The 22,882-nt window shown below is 45.3% G+C and overlaps 1 protein-coding gene across 2 annotated transcripts in view; it reads left to right on the top strand.

Moving 5' to 3' along the window:
- The first annotated feature begins 3,522 nt into the window (after window positions 1-3,522).
- GPATCH2L (G-patch domain containing 2 like) overlaps window positions 3,523-22,882 on the top strand; it is a 36,020-nt gene continuing 16,660 nt past the window's right edge. Inside the window, exons 1-8 of one of the 2 annotated variants that reach the window (XM_067532835.1) lie at window positions 3,523-3,576; window positions 4,989-5,656; window positions 9,770-9,834; window positions 12,502-12,678; window positions 13,278-13,357; window positions 15,510-15,577; window positions 16,481-16,535; window positions 19,842-19,927. In XM_067532835.1, the coding sequence (XP_067388936.1) occupies window positions 4,998-5,656; window positions 9,770-9,834; window positions 12,502-12,678; window positions 13,278-13,357; window positions 15,510-15,577; window positions 16,481-16,535; window positions 19,842-19,927 (1,190 nt within the window). In that variant the 5' untranslated portion in view covers window positions 3,523-3,576; window positions 4,989-4,997. Of the gene's footprint in view, window positions 3,577-4,988; window positions 5,657-9,769; window positions 9,835-12,501; window positions 12,679-13,277; window positions 13,358-15,509; window positions 15,578-16,383; window positions 16,424-16,480; window positions 16,536-19,841; window positions 19,928-22,882 lie in introns of both variants that reach the window. The other variant, XM_067532844.1, reaches the window with a different exon arrangement.

The raw sequence follows: 22,882 nt of genomic DNA, 5'->3' as shown, positions 1-22,882 counted from the left end.
TAAGCTTGCTTTTATTTAATGTCTTTATTGATGATCTGGATGAGAGGAAATTTAAGGAAATTTGCAGATGATACTAAATTGGGAGGAGCTGCAAACCCTAATGAGAAGAGAGAAAACTAATACTAAGCATCTGAGGTTAGAAATATGGGCAGGAAACAACAAAATTAAGTTTGACTTGGATATATGTAGCCAGAAATAGAATTTAGGAGTACTGGTGCCCAACTCACAAGCTGCATGTTTCCCATGATTAAAAACAAAAGAAAACAAACAACAAACGAATAAGCACCTGGTGCAAGCTGTGAACACAGAGCCTCCATTAGCAGCTAATGATCTGTAGAAACAGGAGCTGAAACTCCAGCAATGGGACCTACCGAAGCACAAATCTTCAGAAAATCAATACAGGAATGTCAGGCCTTCAATAGGGAAGATGTAACTTTCATTCAAACTGGGGCCAGAGGTCAGACAAGCTAGTTGCTGATATTTCCATAAATAAGAACTTCATAAACAGCTTATGGTGACTGATAATATACACCCACTAAATCAGAAGATGACTGAAGATTAGACACTGTGTCATGCACTGGGAGATACAGGCCGTTTCCCAGCTGGGTTTGAGAACCTACATATGCAGCCACTGTTCCTCTGACAACCCTGGATAAGGGTGGGGTACAGGACAGCCAATTAGAAGAGGTCAAAATAAAAGCTAATTGGCCCACTCTGGGGGAGGAGCAGTGGCTCTCCCTGAATGTGACCTAAGAAGTATGCCACTCCATAACAGCTGTAGATATTGATCTAATATGCCCAGCTTCCAGGCAATGTTGGGACAAGTGCTGTGGCATGAAAGTGTACTAAATGGTTGTAAGGAATGAGCTAGTGGATAGACAAATGTCAAACCAGTGGTGAAAGAGTTATTTCCATCTCATAACCTTCAACCACAGAATCACAGAACAAATCAATGTCCTACCTATACTGGAGAACCTCCAGGATCCAGCATTTTTCTCTGCCTTTCAGATTCTGTAATACTATACTCCAGCTGAGACTGCTGGATGCAGCTCCACCCAGTTTGTCTCCATTGTCAGCCTGGGTAGGGGGAGTAGTTCTGTCCCACTCCAATAGAGTAAAGACCCAATCCTGCACCCCTGAAGTTAGTGGAAAGACACTCATTCACTTTGTTGGGCATTGGATTGGTCTCTAAATGCATTGTCTCCACACTGCTTTGAAGGGAGTAAGGAAGGAGGGAGAAGTTTTGTTTAGGGTGCTCCAAAGAATAAATTAAAGAGTGAGGGGGTGAAATTAAGAAAAGGAAAATTTAGGCTGTACAGGAAAAGACATTTCCCAACAGTGAGGTTTATTTGGATGACTAGGCTGGGAGTTTTATGCTTTCCTCTGAAGCATCTGGTATTGGTCACTGTTTGAGACAGAACAGCAGATTAGACAAGCCACTTATCTGACCAGTCTGGCAATTCCTGTGTTAGTTCTCAAGGGAAATGGTAGAAGCCTCTCACTTGGAATATTTAAATCTGGACTGGACAAAATCCTGGAAAAATTAATATAGGGAACAATCCTACAGTGGTTTCCAAAGGAAGAGCTAGATGTTTTCTAGTAAATGCCAAAATGAACACAGGCCATGCAACATTATCTCTGCCCCATGTGCTTATGCAGTGTAATGCAGTGTGACGGGATCTACAGGCCCCACACTGAACCAGGACTGAGAATACAGCAATACAGGGCTAGGGAGGCATTGCCTCTCAACAGGTGCAGGGCATGATCCTATTGGAGGAACAGTTTAAAAGGACACTGGTAGCCCAGAAAAAGGGGTAGGGGGTGGGGAAGGAGTGGCATATGGCATCAGGAAGCAAGGCTGATGTTGTGGCAGGAGTGGCAGCAGCTTTATGATGGCAGCTGTAGCAGCAGGGACTCACTAGGCTCTCTCCCTTCCTCTGGGAGCTGAAAGCCCTAAAAGAGATTGACTGAACAGGCCCATCAGAGACTGGAGAGAGACTGCTAAGCAAGTGACCATGCGCCCAAACTGAGCAGCTCCAGTGTGGTAGGAAGTGACCCAAAGGAAAACATCATTTGGAGTAGTTCAATAACTGGGCTAGGTGTTTTGACAAATCCCTACGGCCCTGTGGTGGGACCTGGTGGTGTGGGTCTCCCTATTTTCTCTCTTCCCTGCTCCACTGTAGTGACAGAACCTTTGGGGAAGCGATTGGACTATGTGGGATGACTGTGGTCCCAGCCTTGGCCCTCTCTGGGATGAAACGGCTGGCAGAAGATATAAGGCCATGAGCTGAACATTAGACCAGCCTTCCATGTTATATGCAGTCTGTAATTACATGATCACATGGTATTTTTTTCCCTGCAGGACCCCATTCATTCAGTGTACAGGTTAGATAGTGAATGAGGCAGGAGTGTGTGGAGGTTGAATGGTGCGCATGGGACCATAATGTTGAGGGCATCTGCCTTACTGTACTGTACTATCTTACATGTGCATTGAACGGGGCAGATAAAATAGTCCATGGACATGTAGTTGAATGCTGTATGGTAATATGTAAACCATTTGAGCTTTGCCACTCCCTGACTTTTGAGTGCTGCACTCTCCCATGTAATGTAGTGTTCTTTTAACAGTTTTTTGGTATGTAACATATATTTGCAATACTGCTTTGGGAGGTAGCCACTGCCTGTTGTATGGGGGTGCCATCTCTATATATAGACAATGACAACTGGGCAGAGAGGACATACCTCCATTCAGTGGTGTGAAGGCTGATGCAATCCCATTTGTCCACATCAGGCCAAACACTACACTATGTAGATGTAGCATCCCCTGGGGGCAGGTCCTAGATGGGTCACATCCACCTCTGATAGAGATCCAAGGTCTCAATCACTTCAGTAACACTCACAAATTTTGTCATGCCAGCAAAGATTTTGGCTGGTCTCTGGCTTGCCTATCACCTTATCCTACGACGAGCTCCCTGGGATAGGAGGTGTACAGAGGCAAGGCTGGGGCTCAACAAATAATCTCAGCAGGGTAAAAATCCCACCCAACACTAGCTGTGCTTAAAGAGAGGTCCTTAGCTAGGGCTCTTGATGGGGGGGACACATGATAGAAAGCCCCCGAGCTCACTGCCTTCTTGTGAGGGAAGAAGGCAGTGGGTCCAGTTCCCTGGGCGCATGGACAGGCTGGGCTGGGAGCAGCTGGGAGCTTTGCAGGCTCACAGAAGAGGGTAAGACCACCAAGCCCACCGCTCTCTGTTTTGGCAGCACAAGAGAGAGGCCGAAGGGAACAGAGAACAGAGCGCGGCGCAAGCATCGCCCTGCCGCTCTGGGCTGCACAGACTAGAGCCCAGCCCTCCCTAAGCATGCGCGTGCACGCGGCTCGCTCTTCCGGGCCGGGGCCGTTCATTATTATTCATGCCCGCTCTCCTTTGCGGGGCGGAAGTGCGCGCGCGCGCTGAGGGGGGGGGGAGAGGCGCTGTGCGGGGCGGAAGTGGCCGTCGCGACCGGAAGTGCCTTTCCGAAAGGAGGAGGAGGAGGACCTCAGACGGGAAGCCGAGGCGAGGGCGAGGCGGCGGGCGCTGGGTGAGTGAGACCCGCCTAGGCCCAGCCCGGCGAGGGTCAGGGGGCGGCACGGTGGGTTTGTGCGAGAGCCTGACATGGGGGGCAGGGCTGTGGGGCCCAGGCAGGGAGGGCGCCGTGGGCTGGTTCCGGGCCGAAAGGTGACGGCCTGGGGCGGCGGGGGCGCGGCCTGGGCGGGTAGCCGAGGAAATGGAACCCGAGGCCCGTGGCGCCGGGCTGTGCTGGGGTCTGGTGACGCGGGATTTTACCTACTTCTCCTGGGCTAGAAGGGTGCCCAGAGCTTCCGTCCGTGCATGTTTCGCTGGGGCATCTCAGCGCCCAGGTCCTGACCCCACCTGCGGGAGGGCAACGCGAGGCTCAGTATCTTCTATTTCCTGAGGCAGCTCTGCCCTCAGTGGACCCAGATCTGTTGTAAACATAACCCGAAGACCCTTCCAGTTTTCTGTGCTTGGGGTCCAGCTGTTTGTTGCTGCGGTTAGGAAGTGTAGGCATCTGACCAGGGGTGGATAACAACAGGATCTTATTTTTGTAGCATCTCGCTCCAAAGTGCATTAGACCGACCACACGCTGTGTATGGAATGAGCAGTCGTCTGTGGGGTGGGACATCACAGCTGTTCGACAGTGCACAGCAACACTACACAGCCCTTTTGGGTTAGATGAAGAAGATTCGCATATGGAACTGAAATGGCTGAGGGGATGTAACAAGCTAGACTAATTACACAGATTGACATTTGGTCAAGACTCCAGGGGTTAACAACCTGATTTTTGTTCCCCCACTTCTTCCCCCCCCCCCCCCCCCCCCAAAAAAAAAAAAAAAAAAAAGCACCATGGAATCTTTATGACTGCAGTGGTATGGGACTTAGCTTTATTCTTCTTTGGAAAGACTGATCCTCAAGCAGCATAGAATCTTTAATATACCGTTGTGCCATTGGTCTGAGACAAGCATGCCACTTATTAAATCACTCATAGTACCTACCTGACTGTTAGAGGTCTCCCATTCATGTACTGAGCAGGCCAAATCCTGTTTTTTGCTTATAACAGCTGATGGTATGACATCACATGGTGTTCTGAATGCAGGCCATCTCACTGTTAGGCTGGATGCTGGGACATAGTGCTTCAAAGAAGAAAATGCAGTCTTATGTCCCTGTCAGGCATGAACTTGTCCCTAATTGCTATAGCATGAGGAACTTTTTGCTGCCTTGGCTGGGAAAGGGAAGGGGAAATGGTAGCCCTATTTTTAAAGGGAAGAGTGAGCTGCAGCACAAGGAGTTTGCATTAATCCTATTGCACAGGTCCCAGGTGAGTGTCTAACCAGATGCTGGTGTGAAGAAGACTCTAGTTTATGTTGGTCTAGTGACATGCTGTTACAGTGACATTGGTGGCTGATGCTAATGGTTTGTTTTCGTGTTTGGCAGACGTTGCCCATGGATGAGCTGGTGCATGACTTGGCCTCGGCCTTGGAGCAGACCTCAGAACAAAACAAGCTGGATGAGCTGTGGGAAGAGATGGCCTTGAGTCCACGGCAGCAGCGGCGGCAACTTCGCAAGAGGAGGGGGCGTAAGCGGCGCTCAGACTTCACGCACCAGGCGGAGCATGCTTGCTGCTACAGCGAGGCTTCGGAGTCGAGCCTGGATGAGCCCATTAAAGACTGTCGTGAGGTGTTGACTGCCAACTTCAGTGACTCTGATGACATGGCTGTGGCCAAACGCCACCCAGCTCTGAGTGCCACCCTAAAGAGCAAGCAGCATTCTTGGCATGAGTCGGACTCCTTCACAGAGAATGGGCCCTGCCGGCCCCTCAGGCGTCGCCGGAAGGTGAAACGTGTGACCTCAGAGGTAGCTGCTAGCCTCCAGCAGAAACTCAAGGTGTCAGAGTGGAACTATGAGAGGGGCTATAGGTTCAAGTCAGCCAAGAAGCAGCGTCTATCACGCTGGAAGGAGAATGCCCCTTGGACTTCATCCAGCCATGGCCTGTGTGAGTCAGCAGAGAACAGGCCCTTCTTCAGTAAAGGGGGGAGAAAGGAGAGGATGGAGTGTGAAGCGGACGAACAAAAACAGGGCTCTGATGAAAACATGTCTGAATGGTGAGCTCTGTAGGCCTTTCCTTCCCCCCACCAGACTCAGATTATCAACTTCCTTTACAGCTGGTGGCAAAGACTGTGCCCTGCTTTAGGTAGTTCTCGCTCAAACAAAGATGCTCCTTTTCCCTTAAAGATAAAAGAAGAAGAAAATCCCCAAACCTTTCCCAAGGTGCAAACCCTTCCCCGCAGTCTTCGCAAGCAACCCTTTGGTGCTAAACCAATTTGCATGTTGTACTCATGACCCAGTAATGCTGACAAACTGGTGCATCTCCACGTGTATGGTCTCAGCTGAAGGTTGGTGAGAGGGGTGGAATTAGAGGGAGAAATATGCATCACTCCTCCCTTTAGAACACCTCTGGCAGCAATGAGGGATCATTCCTTTGCCTCTCTTGCACTAAATACAGTGCTTCCGTACTAGAAGCAGCAGAGTGAAACTGGGTATGCTTATATCACTTTCACTCTTGTATGGATACTCCTTCTGATACCACTGAAGTGGTTTATACAGCTGCAGCTAGGGCATATTCTGAGGAATGTGTGAAAACTAGAGAGGGAGGAGAGAAAACAGTCAGGAGTATAGCCATAAATAGGCAAAGGTGATTGACAAAGCAAGTAGGACCAGAAAGCAGCATTGGTGATCTAGTGGCTGTTGTACATCAGTTTGGAATTGAACTGGGTTCCTCACTTCTCCTGCCAACAGAGATTGGGAGTACTGCAAAAGTAGCACACTCAGCCACTAGGGGAATAAATGCCTTGTATCATTCAGCGTTGACTTTCCCCACCCCCTCCTCCCTGGTTTAGCAAGGGCTAGCATCTCAGTGGAGCTAGAACACTTAGCACTTATATCACTTTCTAGAAACCTCATTTGCTTATGGTCTGATCCAAAGCTCAATGAATTTAATGGAAAGACTGCCATTGACTTAATAAGCTCTGGATCAGGACCTTATTGAGGAAGCAGTTTTGATGGATTACCAGTGGGGCTACATTCAGTCTTATACTGGAGAAAGGTTTGTTCCCATATCATGTCTTCAAAGTGGAATGCGCGGGATGAAGAATTTTGGAATATCCTCCCACACACTTACACAGTGGGATAGGAAACATCCCACATAATAGTGGAGGAGATGGAAACTGAAACGAAGAGGGGGAAGGAAAGATAGGTAGGAACATGGTGAGGGAGCGCAAATGATTGATCTAAAAGTGGTATGAGAGGGGAACCAAAGCCTGATCTCCAAAAGGAAGGGGAAACAAATGGATTAATTTAAGGGAGACCTTTGTGGTTTTTGGCTACCAGTGCAATGGTGGTTTAGTTGCAAAGGCACTTAAAAGTAAAACCTCTCCACCCAGTCTCCCTTTTAATGTTTTGGAATTCTCCCACACAGTGGGGCACTGATAAACAATAAATGGAGGCCCTGAACTTCTTACTTATTTAGCTAAGATGTATGCTGTCTGAATTGTCTGCTTAATGTGATTTACATAGTGCAGATCAAATCTGCATAGTCCAAAGGCCGCCTGAGACCATCCTTGAGTAACATACATGCTGCCTCAAATTCATGGATGACCTGCTGTCTGTCTAATCTTCCACACAGAATAATATCTAATAATAACTACTTTTGTGTCACTCAGTTTCAAATTGGATGTTGTACTAAGTTTACCAGCCAGTGATGAGGTGAGCCCCTCTTTCATCTTGCTGTATTCTGGGCTCATAGAATAACCAGTTACTTCCCCAGTTTGTAGTTTAGTTCCTTTTGAAAGGCAGCAGGTTTGGTGACAGCCTGTAGTGGCAGTCATGAGCCTGGCTGAACTGATGTATTAGAGGCTGATCTCTCAGGAAAGAAAAAATCCCCTTCTCCTGGAAGGCAAGTGACAGAGACAGAGTATTCAGCCTCCCCCTCCTTCTCTAGCCCGGGCTGACCTTCTGCAGCCCCTTGGTGCTTCTTGTTTTCTTATTTTTATAGAAAATCAATATCCCTCCTGACACAAACAATAGCTCAGGAGCAGGAATAAATGTCGGAAAGCTGAGATCTCTGTCCATCACCTCTCACTTTAACTCCCCCAAACTATTTAATTATAAGCGTGCTTTGCTCCAGGTGTTTGCGACAGTGAAATTGCTAAATGAGGACCATTTTAACCAAAGATTGGGTGATCAATAACACTCTATAGCAGTAGCTTGTCCGATCAATAGCATTCATTATTTCATGGTTAAGGTAAGTAGCCTTCTTTGCAAGTGGAGGTCATTAATCAGTGCTTACTGGACCTGAGGAAAGGCTTGTGTAGAGGATACTCTGTTTTCCGGGCCTGAAATATAAAAGGGGTGTAGGTAAGGATATCTTTCCATGAACCTTTGTGCTCATACAGCAAGTAGAATGCTGGGAGTAGTATGTATCTATAAAGCACTGCAGGGTTTTCCAATACTTCTAGGCACCTTGCTACGCCATTACTTTGATTAGGAACTTGGTTTAATAATCCTTTTCCTTTCTCATATTTCCTGGTCTTGTGCCTTAACTACTGTGCTTTTCTCATACAGCATGTAGGGGATGGATGGCAAAAACTTTATAAGAGGGTGGCCTAGAACTTGGTGTTAACTTGTGTGCGAGAATGTGGGAGGATCTGCAACCTTTTTCATTTGTATGTTTAAAACTACCCACTGAAAAATAGACTAATGCATTGATGAAGGTTCAGACTTTCAGGTATCCAGTGTAATGCAGTCTTAGCTAGTTTACATAACAGGTTTTTAAAAAAGGCAATAATGTGCTTCACAGCATGTGGTTATAGTGAGTACTTGCAGTTCATTGGGGATTAGGCGACACTCAGTGTCCCTTTGCCTTGTGCCCCATAAAGTTCCCTGCGTATACTGGTGTCTGGTATAACCACACACTGTGCTGTGTGATGTTGCTTCTCTAGGGATGCATGGAGGTCTTGTCTAACCACACTGTTGAGATTGTTTCAGATGCTGAGTTACAGCTAGAATTCACTTCTCCCATAAGGCCCAGATACTTTGTGGGGGGAGGGGAGGTAAGGAGGAAAGGGGTGTTGCTTTTGCTGAGAGATCTCAGAACAATGGAGGTATTGGATAATATGTCCTAGAAATGGTCGAATGAGCATGTAATTTTGCTGCACAATATTCAACTCTTTCAAGCCTGTTTACAGACAGTTAACAGTTTTCTACTCCAATTATTTTCCTGATAAATTCCTTGGTTTGAGAGTAAACTGTCTCCTGGAGCAGCTGCAGTGGCCAAGTTTAATCAGTGTAACTAACTGGTGGTTACTTACAGCAGCAGGCTCTTTTGTACTAGTGTATTTGGATAAGTAGTTAGGGAGTTGAGGCCTGGTTTTGACCTAAAACTTTGGTCTACCTACCTGTGTTGTTTTGGGGTGTGAAAAATTTCATGTCCTGCCCAATATAGTTAGGTCGACCTAACCCCTGCTGTAGATGCAAATAGGCTGGGAAGAATTCTTTCCATCAACCTAGGTACTGCCTCTCCTGGGCGTGAATTTACTACAACAACAGAAAATCCCCCCCTCCTCCCTTCTGTCACTGTAGTAAGTGTCTATGCTACAGTGATGCAGCTGTGGTGATGTAATGCTAAAAGTGTAGATGTACCCTTACAGTCCCTTATCCACCCAAAGAAAGGAGAAGGAATTGAAGAGAAAGCACTTATTTTCCTATGTGACCTTGTTGGAAAATGGGAGTCTTAAAAGAAAAAGTTGTGATACGGTTGTCAGTGGCCATCGGGTGACCCATGAAGGACATGAAATTAAGCATTTAGCTTAATTTCTGTTGCCTAGTCGTTATCAGAGAGGGAATAGCTGTAGAATGTGTCATCATTATGGTTGTTAGATTTGGTGCCCTGGCCTAATCCCATTTTGGATAATTACGTTCTGATAACCTAAAATTTCCCTTTTAACTGGATACATTCCTAAACTGTGTAATGTTGTAGTGAGCTGTCAGATAGCTGTCATGTTCTATGCCAGAGGCAGTCATGTCAGTGATGAATTGATTCCCATTTTATATGGTACATAAAGTATGTTTGGGGTCCTTTTGGGATGAAAGGTACTAGCAAAATGTAAGAGATTATTGTTGCATACCCATCAGGAGTTAACTGCGTATGTTCTTTGCAGTGAAACCAGCAGCGTATGCAGCAGCAGTGACACTGGCCTCTTCACCAATGACGAAGGCCGCCAAGGTAATCACTGTCTCGTGATTTCCCTCCTGTGCAGTTTGGGAATTTCTCTTCTACTATGCTTGTAAATGCAAATTCAAGGCAGTGAAGAACTAGTGATTGGAGGGGATCAGGATGGGATATGTGAGGAGGGCTAGTGGCTGGGGAAAGGGCTAGGAGTCTGAGGAATTGGCTCAGATCACAAAGGTGTTCTATGTGATTTCAGTAAAAAACATGGTTTTCTTATAGAAATACTGTGATAGTTATCAGATGTATAAAATCCAATGAAGGAAAGTGTGATTAAGGCAATATGTACGTTATTGGGTACTTGGGGACGACTACTCAGACTTCGCTGTTTAGTTTCAATGAGGTTGTCAGAATTCCATATCAAAAGAGGTCAATTGTTTGTATATTATTTGTATTATATTAGTGCTCACCGTCTGCTTGTCACTTTCCATCCATACAGAAACATACTGCTCCAAAGAATTCACAGTCTAAGATGACAAGCAACATATCAAGCCGGGTGGGGGTGCCACAACCAAAATATATGTATTGGGCAGGGGAGAGGCAGTTCTCAGAAGTTTGTGAACTCTCTCTTTTCAACTGAAGGCACAGGGTGTTGGTGTTGAATTTGTAACATAAACATTCTTTGTCCGAGATGATGATTAGGTATTGGATTTAAATTGATGTCAACCAAAGAAACAAACATAAATGTTTAAGCAGTGATTAAATATCCCTTCCCCTGTCGGTTGCTCAGGTTCCAGTCTCTTGAATCTTGTGATGTCATAATTTCATTAGTTCTCCAGTCTTTGACTATGTTTACATTGGAAAATGCATTATGTTAGAAAATGTGTTAATTGTGTTTTGGCTAACGTCAAATATGGCATAATACCTACTGTAGACAGGGACAGTTGTGTTAAAAATTACTTTTTTAAAATATGACTGTCTCTGTCAACACTAGTTGCCATGTCGTGTTTGACGTCATGTTAGCTAAAACATGTTAACGCATTTTCTAATGTTGCATTTTCCCAGGGTAGACAAAGCCTTAAATGATCAGGTGCCGTTTACATTCTAATGTGAAAAACAAACAAGGAAAAAATACTCTTTTTGGACAAACTCCTTCCAGAACTTATCAATCACAAAGAAGCAAAAGAAATGGCACCTTTAAATCTGATGTTTTGGCCCAATCCCAACTTAGTTAATTACATCCTGCTTCCCTAAATTTCCCATGTAGTTTCAACTGGATAAAGATTTCTTCCCTTTTTGTCCTTTAACTATTATGTTGTTGGAACAGTTGGAATTTTCTACCCCAGCGGCAGCTGCATTTCATTGGTGGAAGAGTGATCCCTGTGTATAGTTTGAATATAAGTTTATAAAATGCTTTGGGATCTTTCATGGTGAAAGGCACTGTAGGGCCAGCGGATGCTGATCTTTAGTGTCTGTCTAATGAAGCAAGTGGCTTTAAGGAAACTGCTTGAGATATGAGTTACTGAACCTATGCTTTAGTGTCCAAAGTAGCTGACATTTGTAGACCCATGATCTGTTTTCCAGTGTTTAGGGGAACAGTCCCTATTTATTTTTTTAACATAAGTTGGATGTAAATCTCCGAATCCATTTCTGAAGCCTCTGTCTAGAATATATATAACAAATATATATAAAAGCAAACATGAATGAATGAAATATTCTGATTCCAGGCCAAGGCCTGCTATTGTGGGTAGTTTCTAGGGCTGATTTTGCGGTCTGGGCTGCTTGCTTCATTTGCCGATTGGTTTTCCGAGTGGATGCAGGACTGGCTTATTGTCTCAGGATGATGTCTGGAGCTAGTGCTGCACTGAGCTGCCTGCTTTTTCTCTGCCTGCTCACCTGTTACTTTCCTGAGGAGAATTCCAGCCAGGCAGCTTTAATGGAATATTGTCTGGTGTAGTTCAGTTACCAGGACACTGTTGTGTTAATTACGCTATTTCTGCTTTATGGAGACTTTTGTGGTGGTTTAAGTTGTTGCTACCTCAGGCATGAGTGGTTTGTGGTCTTGACAAGTCCTGAGGAGTTTTCATAGAGTCAGATGTATGGCACAGGTAACACTCATTGACCCTTTCTGTGCTGTAAGCCACCAGCCATACCTAATGAAGCTGTGTGCTTTTTCTTGAAACTTCTATCCTCAGAGTGTGGCTTGTTCCCTCCGCCTGATGTACAGATTGGTAGCGTGTGCAGCATTTGCTCCCCTCTCCCATAAAAGAGACCTCAGAATGCAGGTAGCCCATAATACTTGTACCAGGCCACTACACTTTCACCTCCCCCGCAGTAATTACATTGGAGAAAGAGCTGCACCTGTACACAGCACTGAAATAATGGTAGAGCAGCCACAATAGAGCAACAAACCTGCCTCGGTCTCCTAAGCATGTCACTAAAGGGGCCTCATCCAACAGAGGGGCCTTCACACTGGGTGGTGCTACTTTCAGTGGAAAATGCTGCTTATGCCACTGTAGATTGAGCACAAGAATGATTGGAGCACTTGTTGAATTCCCCATAATTACCATACTATCAATGAAATGTAACACAAAAACAGCACTATAAAATGTCGGCGTAACTTCCAATGATCTTCAAGTAACTTTGGTGTTTTTGGATGTGGAACTTGTAACATTTTGAGAGCCCTCATAGGGATGTTGGAGTAACTCTGTGCTACTTCTCTAGGGGATGACGAGCAGAGTGATTGGTTCTATGAGGGAGAATGTGTCCCAGGATTCACTGTCCCCAACCTCTTGCCCAAGTGGGGAGCTGATCACCGGTCTGAGGTGGAGCGAATGGACTCTGGCATGGACAAACTCTCGGACTCTACATTCCTTTTGCCCTCACGACCTGCTCAGAGGGGTGAGCTCCACAGGGATTGGGATGGGGTCAGACGTGTGTGTGTGAACCTTCAGATGGCAGAGAGAGCAGATTTCATTAACAGAGAGGATCAGCTTTAGCTGATATTAAAGTTGACCTGTTTATAGATCTTTAAAATATGCTTGCTTCGGATTATTTTGTTGTGCCCTATCTTTAGAATGGTGTGATGTGGACACTCTGCATGTACCACTACAGTAAATGGAATTTTGATATTGTATTTGCTGTTATCTGTTAAACAAACAGAAGTCTAAATTAAAGATAGCTGCACCATCCACAAGAGGATGCTATGAAATGGTGTGTCATCCTTCATTTCAGCTGCCTAAGTTCTTTGGTCTCCTTTTTATAATATATAGATTTTTATCTGTAGCTCTTTGGTAAGTCTTATCATTATGCAGGAACTAAGTCACAGAAATTCTGATATGTCCAAGGTGTCACAGAGCCGAGCTGAGTGTAAACCCAGGTCTCATGACACTGAATCCCATACTCTTCTAAACACTGGACCACAAGGCCTCTCATCACTGTTTTGCCAGGAGCAGCCGCCTGCCTTCAGTACTCAGCCTTTTCCTTTTTTTGGTTTTCAGGGTTTCATGCCCGTCTGAACCGCCTTCCAGGAGCTGCTGCCCGCTGTCTCAGAAAGGGACGTAGAAGGCTCGTTGGCAAGGTATTGTCTCCTCCAAGAGGGTAATTCTGTGTGTACTGTGCTGGTCAGTCTGGAGCTACTGCTCTAAGACAGTAGGTGGATTATTTTCTGCAGAAGGACCCTGTGTGAATCTCTGTTTTGTGTACTACTTGCTTTGAAAAATAAGTTTGGTTGTCAGCCTGCTGTTAAGACTCTATAGACAAGTGAATTTTAAAAGAATATTTGAATGGAAGGGATAGTCGGTGCCAAAAGTAGAATGGAAGAAGGTGCGAAGATGAGTTGGGGGGAGGGGGAGGATACAAAGGGAGCTATTTGGCAGGAAATTTGACAGAGCATAGGGGAAAGTAACAGCAGTAATGTATCTAGGAGAGCTGTGCAGATTTAGAGTCTGAGAAGCAAGGACTGGGAGCTTAAACTTGATGTTAAAGGTGAAGAGAAGCCAGAGTTTTGAAAAGGGAAGCACCATGATCTGATTGGCATCTGAGAATAATTATTTTAGTGGCATCATTTTGGATGGCTGAAGGGACAGGAGGTCAGAGAGAAAGTTCCAATAATGAATGCAAGAAATGCCCAAAACCCTTGACCAGGATTACAGCAGTTGGGATGGACAGAAAAGAACATATCTTACATGGTGTTACAAAAGAAGAGAGGGTTTACCACAAGCCTGGTTGTGGTAGGGAGGAGAAAGCCACGTCATTGTTGGGACGGTGGGGAGGAAAGCAAAGCTATCAACCATGATGGAGTAAGGAGGCTTTTGGGGATGAAGGAAGGTGAGGGATTGGGTGTTTATTGGTGGGACTTATGCTTGGAGACTAGTTTTTATTCACTGGTGAAAGTCTAGTTTCCCTGCTAGCCTCCTGCCTAAGGATTGGGTGAAAGGGTAAGACATCCCAGCTGCAGAGAGGAAGCCTCTTCTTCCTCCCACTATGAGATGATAGCATCTCCCGTGATGTAGGTATGAATAAAGTGCAGTTCCTCTCCCTTCTCTATCAGTCACAATCAACAGCTCCTGTTCTTCCCTTCTTCTGCCCATTCACCTTTAGTGGTAGCCAGTATTTAAAATAAGAGTCCCCAGCTGGTGTGAAATCTTCTTTGAGCAGGGCTCTTCAGGCCATCTGCAAGGGTTTGGGCCTGTTGAAGACACCCCTAATGATCCCAAATGAGAAGGATAATATTTACTTGTTTAATTCATCTTCATCACCTTAAAGGGATCTTTGTCATTTCCAGCGGAGGTCACTGCTCCCCCTCCCCCATCTCTCTCTAAATTGTAATCATAAATAATGAGTTTCATTCAGAGCTCCCCGCCAGCGAGCTGCTAATTACCCAAAGTACGGCTTGTAATTTACACAGTAATAAACCGTAAATTTAAACATTACGGCACTTTAAGTTAATAATTTTCCTGCTGTAACAAATAGCCCATTTTTTTTCACCCCTACTGCTGCCACTGCCTCCCCTAAACCTCATGTTCGTTTGTGCCCAGGCAGTTTGGCATAAGCTCTGCAAAGTCTGACCTGTGAAGGCTTCTCCTCCCTCTCCCCCTCCCCCCATATCTGGAGCCTCTCCCCCCTGTTTTCCCAGAGTGAATTTGTTATGGCCAATTGCTATATGAAGATGAACAGCCTGATATTTAGAGCCTCCTGTGTGAATATGTACAGGCAACGAGCATGCACTTGTGAGAACCAAGCTCCCAAAGCAATTCCTCCCTTCTGGGATGTGCTTTTACTCAACAGCTGCAGGTGTCTTTACTAAATCTACTGTTTTCTGACAGTCCAGGCTCTCACTCTGAGCTCTTCAATTCCCCCCCTGTGCTGGTGAAATTCTTCCCCCCCCTCCCCCCCTCCCATTTTTTCTTTGTAATGCAGGCTGGCTTCAGTTTCATGAGAAAGAGGAGCTGAAGGTTCCACTTACTGGGAAGAGTAGGAACTCCTTGTCACCTGAGCTGAGTCTGCTGCCCACCTCACCCAGCAGCCTGGGGTAACTGTTTACAGGATCCCTGTGTCCCTGAGTGGATTCACAGTCCTCTCTGCCAGGGTCAGAGGGGTTATTCTGGGAAAACAGGAGCTTGAATATATTTGTGGGCTTTTTACCAAAGCTACTGGTGTCAATGCTGTCTGCTTCTTGGAGAAGGAGGGAAATGTCTCACATGAAGCTTTTGCCTATTTTTGTGTTTCAGGAGACCAGCATGAGCACCCTGGGCACTGAGAGGATGGGCCACATTGTTAGTGACCCACGTCAAAAAGAGTAAGGACCTGTCTGCTGCTGATTATGATCTAGCACTTTGAATAGGTGAAGGGGTGGGGGAACTGTGCAATACCTCGAGACTGCCCCTTTCCATCTGCTCATTGGGAGTGGACAGTGTGAGAACAAAATAACCTGTGGATTGGGAGATAGTTGGGTCCCAAACTGACTTGTTCCTCCCTTCCATCCTATTTGCATTTGCTCATATTCCTCCATTATAGGTCTGCCTAAGTATATGGCATCTGCTCACTATCCCTTTAATTACATTGAACCTTCCTCCTCCTTTGTCCGTTACAACATGCACTTGCAAAATCCATCAGTCCCCAGCACAGCCTGGAGAACGCTCTGTGATCATTGAATATCACTATGTACGGAGGAGCGCCATGGGAACAGAGCTGGGCAGCAGAAGTGGTGCTGACAGTACAGCAGCCAGTTTGCCTTCCTCATAGATGAAATGTTCTGTATTTCCCTCCCAGCTCCTCCTCATAACCATAATCAGTACCATGGATGATCAGGGTGGGTATCCCTGGAACTGCCACTGGTGGTTTGATAGGTAGGATGGCTCTTCCTGATCATGCTGCATTGGATCCAGTCTTCAGCGGCTATTGGCACCCAGATTCACTTCCTGCCTCCTTCGCTCCCTGTGTCTGAAACTTGTCATTTTTATTATGAGTCCTGTCAATGTTTAATCTCTCTCCCTTCTCTCTCCATCTGTTTTTTTCTCCCCTTCTCTCTATTCTTCCTAATCCTTTCCCTCCCTCCTTGCTCCTTCCTTTCTCTGTCTCCCCTTCCATCTTTCCTCCCTCTAGTTTCTGGTTACCATCGACAGGGAAGAGAGACCGCAACCAGGTAAGATGGCTCTGCTCTGCCCTTTTTTATTTTCTTATTTGGTTTCTTTCTCTCTAGAAAGAACAAAGTGCTGGCTTCTGATTTCCCCCACATTGTGGCCTGTGCACATGAGGTAAGGCAGCCCCAGCCCTTCATCATCTCACTCTGACATCTTCTAGGCTTCTAGCACATCCCACATGCCAGGCTGTTTGTACTGAGTAGCTCCCTAAGACCTCTGTCTTCTCCTGGAATCATCTGTCAATTGGGTTGTTTAACTTCCTCCCTGACAGTGAGTGGAGGGAGGGTCTCTTTGGCAGTAGGAACTCTGGCCTTGTAGAATTCACTGCAAGCCCCATGAATGGGATTTGTTCTCCTTTTAAGCCCTTCACTTTCATCCTGTTGGATCATGCTTTTCCTTGGTGGTCCTGCAGAGGAAGGAAAGCAGGTGGCTTGATTGTAGTTAAATAGCAACTAGATCAGGGACGTACTGGAAAGTGATGGGGAGGGAGAATAGTCACCCCTCTGCTCTCCATCACACCAACATAAGTTCACACTGTTAAATCTTCTCCAATAAGTGTATTATGTAGGTTAGATTCAGTGACAATTGGCTCATCTAACCAAAACAGAAGAGCCAGGTCTCTATGACTTTGCCAAGGCAAAGGGCTTCCTCAGGAGTACCAGTACTGTGTGGTTCTTCATAGCAATAGTGATGCCTCCTGTCCAGTGGTAAGAAACTCATTTTGTTTCACAGACACTGATGTTGAATGCCCCTTGTTTTTGAAATCAGGTTTTAGTTTTACTGTCTCAGGTGGCTCTGAGTGAGCATTCCATGTCTCCAGAGTGGTAGAACTACTGGTGAGTCCATAGTGTTAATGTCACTCCTCCCTCCCCTGCCTGTAAGAACTGCTCTCTCACATTCAAAATACTAGTGCTCTGAGTGAGTGTCAGCAGAGAGCCATGGAAAGGGCTCTTCTTATGATGAACTTAATAGCTACAAGTGATCATTGGAGGTTCCTCCCCACAGTACAGCTGTAATGTTGTTTGTCTGACAAGAGAATAATAGTCCATTTAAAGGAGAAGCTGTCTGATAATTGATGCTTCAGAGATTATAGCATCTCTCTAACCTATATCAAGCCCTTTGTTTATAAAAGATGGCACTGAGTTCTAGATTTCTGAGTGGTGGTGATAACCAAGGTCCTGAAGGATTATTAATTTATCCTTAATATCAGGAGCAAGAGAGCCTTGTTCTTTGAATAACGTCCCTATGGGTGCTCCATTTGAGGAGTACATGCGCTCTATGTGTCTTTAATCAGAGATTTTCAGCAGCAGTGCCCGTGTGGTCCATGCAGGCACCCTAGCTATCCTCATGCCCTATACCAAGGGTATATGGGTCTGTGACGAATGAGCCACCCTCAGTTCCTCTAGCAGAAAGCAAAGCTGCTACATGAGCTTCAGTTCACATCTTCTCAAGACACCGTGCTTTAGAGCACACCTCTAGGGCAGATGCTGCCTTTGGTTCTGCAGTTCTGCAAACAGTTCTAGATTGGGTTCTAAAGCTCTTACTTCCTTCAGTGGCTACTGATTGGGAGACACCTCAAGTGGAGCAACCATGGGGACACTACTCAAAGAAGAAGATGTTACTCATCTTGTAAAATATCTGGAGTTCTTGGAGGTGTGTCCCTATTGGTGCTCCACTACCTACCTTACTTCCTCTCTGCTTCAGCATCTTGTCTCTGAGACTTTTCAGTAGAGAAGGATCTGGTGGCAGTTTGGTTGTCACGGCCCTGTATGCCCTGGGTATGGGGCATTAAGATAGTAAGGGCACATGCCCAGAGCAAACAGGCACTGCTGCCAAAAATCTCTCGAAGGCACATGCATGCCTTTTGTGGAGACCCATGGGGGGCACATCTTAAAGAACTCCAGTTACTGTATGAGGTAAGTCACCTCTCCTTATTTTGGAATAGAGTGCCAGAGATGTATATAGCACCTCTGCCATGTTCATTGGCCAAACTGGACTGTCACTACGCAAAAGAATAAATGGACACAAATCAGACATAAAAAATGTTAACATCCATAAACCAGTCGGAGAGCACTTTAATCTCCCAGGACACTGTAGCTGACTTGAAAGTTGCTATACTTCTACAAAAAAACTTCAAAAACAGCCTTCAAAGAGAAACTGCAGAACTGGAACTCATATGCAAACTCGACACAATTAAACTGGGTCTAAATAGGGACTTGGAATGGTTATCTCATTACAAGAAGTAATTGTCACTGTTCACACATTCTTACCTCCTAATCAATGGTTGTAAATAGGCCTCAACTATTCTAACTGAATGGACTTTGCTCATACCTAACTTCCTCGTTGTTCCTTACCCTTAGATGTATATATATACTTCCTATCTGATTTCTATTCCTTACATCTGACGAAGTGGGTTACAGCCCACGAAAGCTTATGCCTGTAGAAATTAAATTTTATTCTTTAAAATGCTGCAGGACTCTCATTATAGCACTTTATAATGCACCTAGAAATGGGTTCCCTGTCCTGAAGAGCTTTCAGTCTAAGTTGAGAACAAATAGGAGGAGGAGATAATGATGGTGCATGTGGTCACTTGGGAGGTTAATGCCAGCATCCAGAGGGTAACTAGCAGGATGAATTCTGCAGTCTGTTTACAAAATGAATAAACATTGCTCCATGTTGTCATGTGGTTGATTGATGATTATTCATCCCTCCCTTAAAAAGAATAAAAAGATTTCCAGGGCTGTATCCTTCAAGATAAGCTGCCCTAAGTAGGGTTGATGGCTTCTAGGCTGTTCCAGTGTCTTCAGTGTGAACGAAGATCTTGGACTAGTCTAAAGACCAGAAGGAGAGGGTTGAACATCCCTGTCTCTGAAATTGATTTAAAAAAGATCCCTGATGTGAGAGACCCAACTGGGGGGAAGAGGGGAGAACAGTGGGGAATTCTCTTTGAACTGAGTCTTGAAATTGAGCTTTCAGGAGCATGGTTAGTCTTCTTGTAATGAATCTGCTCCATTGATCCAAGTGTCCAACATGAGGAGTAATTTTCTTAGCATCTTTACTTGTATTTAGGGAAGTGACCTCTATCCCTAGACCAAGGGCATGGGCAGGAAGCTCTCCCTGGAGGAGATGTACTCTGGTCATGGAGTGAAGCAGTTCCATACAAAGCTCTCTGAATATGCCCTTATTTATCCTGACACTTGCGTGCTGAGCCTGAGGAGCAGCACCGCAGTGGGGTTGTCACCTTGAAAGAGGGTAGTGGAGGGCACAAAATCAGATATCACTTGGCTCCATTATTTGATGATGTGTTGGAGAGAGTCTCTGAATTCCACATGAGCAGATGTAGGGAGTGGATTTGAGCAGCTGCAGCTGGAGAGTGTTCCTTTAAACACCCTGCTTAAATAATCTCTCTTGACTTTCCAGTTCAATCCGTTATCTCCTTTGTACTCTCTGGATGTTCTTGCTGATGCCTCCCACCGAAGATGCTCACCAGCACACTGCACTGCCAGGTAATTCCCTTGCTTTGCTCCTATTACAGGGATTGTCTTATTTCCTTTTCTTGGGCATATGTTTGGTTCTGTCAGTACTAGCAAGCCTGGAGGTTAATGCTCTTGGAAACTTGGGTTTCAATCCTGATAAAGTGTCCACATGCAATGAGTTTGGTCTCCACTCAGTGGCCAGTGAACATGTAGAGTAGTGAGCAATAGGGTGCTGGGGGACAGAACATGGTCTGGGTTTGAAATACTACCTGGACCTCTGCCACACAGTGCCCAGCAATACCAAGCTAGTGGGTTGCTATGGATCATATGCATATAGATGGCCATATTGTTGACTATTATTAGAATTGGAAACGAAACTGCAAAGAAGGTGGTGATAGTGTGATCCTGATCAGCCTTAAGATCCCTGAGTATTTAAAGTGGGTGCCCTGAACAGATAGCAGACTTGGAGGTAAACTGAGATGACTTTGTGACTGGTGATATCTCTGTGCTGTGGCATTATGATGAGAGACTTGGGTCAGGAATGACCAAGAATTCAGGCATGTTTGAGTTGGCATTGTTGTATTCAAGGGGCAAAGGTCATGTGCTGTACAAGTGCCTTCTGCCTGCCAGTGCTAAATCTGATCAAAATGCTGGCCTCTTAGAGGTCACTCTAGCACTCACAGCATTCGTGGCTGTTGAAGTGTAATGCACCTTTGTGCCCTTCTTACTGTGCATGGATGAAGCCTGACCAGGAGCTCTGCTTATGTTCTTAAAGAAGGATTTATTCTGAAGGAACTCTCCATACTTAAAGCTTCAGTTTCTTTTCAACTTGTTAATTAGTAAATAGAGCATGAAAAATATACTGGGGTTGTTTGTCTAAATGAAGGCTTGGCATCTTCCCAGCTCAGCCTCTCCTCCCACTGGCTTCTGCAGGGAATTTGTGATGTCGCACCATGATGTCATGCATGCGGGTCTGTGACTTCTGCATAGAACACAGCAGCTGGAGGAGCAGTGGCAGAATAAGAGTAAAAAGAATCCAAGGGATTACCAACCAGCAAACCTGCTCCTCTCAATGCTTTCACCTTCAAATTTGCCCCAGTATGGCAGAGTTGCACCCTTGTAAACTCCACCATGATGCTTGGAGCTGCATCTCTCCACAGTGTAGTGAGCAGATCCCTTCTGGTACACTGAGCATATATACAATGCTGAACAAGGGTTTTCTGAAGCAAATATGACCCTTGGGGTTTCTCATTTCTCCTACATAACTAATTTAGTAACCAATGGATGGGTGTGCGTGTATCCTGAGCCCTCTTCTTCGGAAACTGCTGCCCTATTTCGAAGAATAAACCTGGTGTCCTGGCCAAACTTTAATCCTGCTAATTGCCTCCTCTCTCAGTTCCTTCTGTAGCTTCAAGCAGATGCTGCATTTTTTTTACCCCTTCTTCTAATCTGTGGAGATGTGTTGTCAAGTACTGATAAACAAAGTGGTCTGTTCACCCCAAAGGTGGCTGTATTTCAGGGGCCTGCAAAGTGGATGAAGTGGTTCGAGTATATAGTGTGAAAAGTGCTTAAGAATTCTTTGGGATGAAAGATACAGTAGAAATGAAAATGCACTGGGCAGCCCCATGTACCTGGGTAAGACTGAACTCTTTAGTGGAAGGTGCTTTACTATACCTAAAGGTGTTGCTAAAAGTATAAAAATGCCAGCACATTTTCACAAACTCATAGAAATATTCCCACAACAAACAGTTGCTCTTTAAAGCCAAGTTCTCCTTTAACCCCTTACAGAGTCACCAAACAGGTCCATAAAGAACCTTCCTAAATCCTGTCAGGAGGGTCAGATAGTCCTGGGAACCTACTCATCCACTGCTCTTGTTATCAATATCTCCCAGTGTTCCAGGCTTGGAACCAGCTGATGATGTTAGTTCATACTTTTGTAAGCTCTAAATAACCCGCTTCTCTTCTTACACAGGCTTCATCTATGTATCTATTTGTCAAATGATGGTGGGAAAACATGGGGCATAGGAAGAAAGGTTAAAGATCATTTGATGTCTGGTTAGAAGTGAGCCTATCTTGAGGGTTTTGTAGGGATATACAGGATGCTCATTTTCAGCTCGGTGCTCACTGTGCCACTTAAAGTTGCTTCCCTCTACTCGATTTCTTATCTTTTACAACTGCAAGCTGCCTTTGGAAAGTCTTTTGCAAGGGTATCTGATAGAAGCACAGTTATCAGGTGGAGTTTGTCCTCTCTTCCCTCGTGGAAATGTTTTCTTTGCATCTCTGGTGGTTTCAGATGCAGTTGGTCTGGCAGTGCAGTGCAGTGAGTGTTTTGGAACCTAGTGCTTCATTTAAACAGAGCTGCTGGCCAGAATGCTGAGTGCAGAGCTATGGGCATGTAAGAAGGGCTTTTCAGTGTCAAGGAGAAGGTTCTGTGTGGAGGGTTTCTTGGGAAGATGCAGTTGAAAGGCTGCATAAATTGTACCATGACAAGATTTCCTTTCTTGCTTTATGTCTGCGATGAGGAGAGATTTTGTTCAAAGTGTCTGGGCAGCACTGGGAATTTCACACCCATCATTAGAAGCGGTTTTCTGTGTGTGTGGTGACTCTGTTATCATTAGTGGTATAATTTTATTTTGCAAAGCGAGGAGAGTTTTCTGCTTTCTTGCAGCTCTCCCCAGGGATAGCTGGTGTATTAATTTGCTGTATTGCCTCCTGGCTGTTCCCAGGCTGTTTTTCCTCTTCATCATGGAATTTTTAATGGCCCTGCTGCCTCTCGGGAGGTGTGCAAGGAAAAGTACCTCGGGGATCACTTCCCTTTTTTCACATGCCTATAATTACTCTCCTTTAAGAGCACAAAAGCGTTTACTAATCATGGCTTGTCTGTTAAGGTTTCCACTTGACAATGCAGCCTTTTAGCGGCAAGTGAGCAGAGGCTTGCATGGACAACCCAAGTATCCTATTCCCCCTCCCCTTCTCCTCCATCCC

Source organism: Emydura macquarii, unplaced genomic scaffold (genome assembly GCF_026122565.2).
Source record: "Emydura macquarii macquarii isolate MOO-44397 ecotype Brisbane River unplaced genomic scaffold, CSIRO-AGI_Emac_v2 contig_374, whole genome shotgun sequence".
NCBI lineage: Eukaryota > Metazoa > Chordata > Testudines > Chelidae > Emydura > Emydura macquarii.
This window is presented reverse-complemented; position numbering and strand designations above follow the sequence as displayed.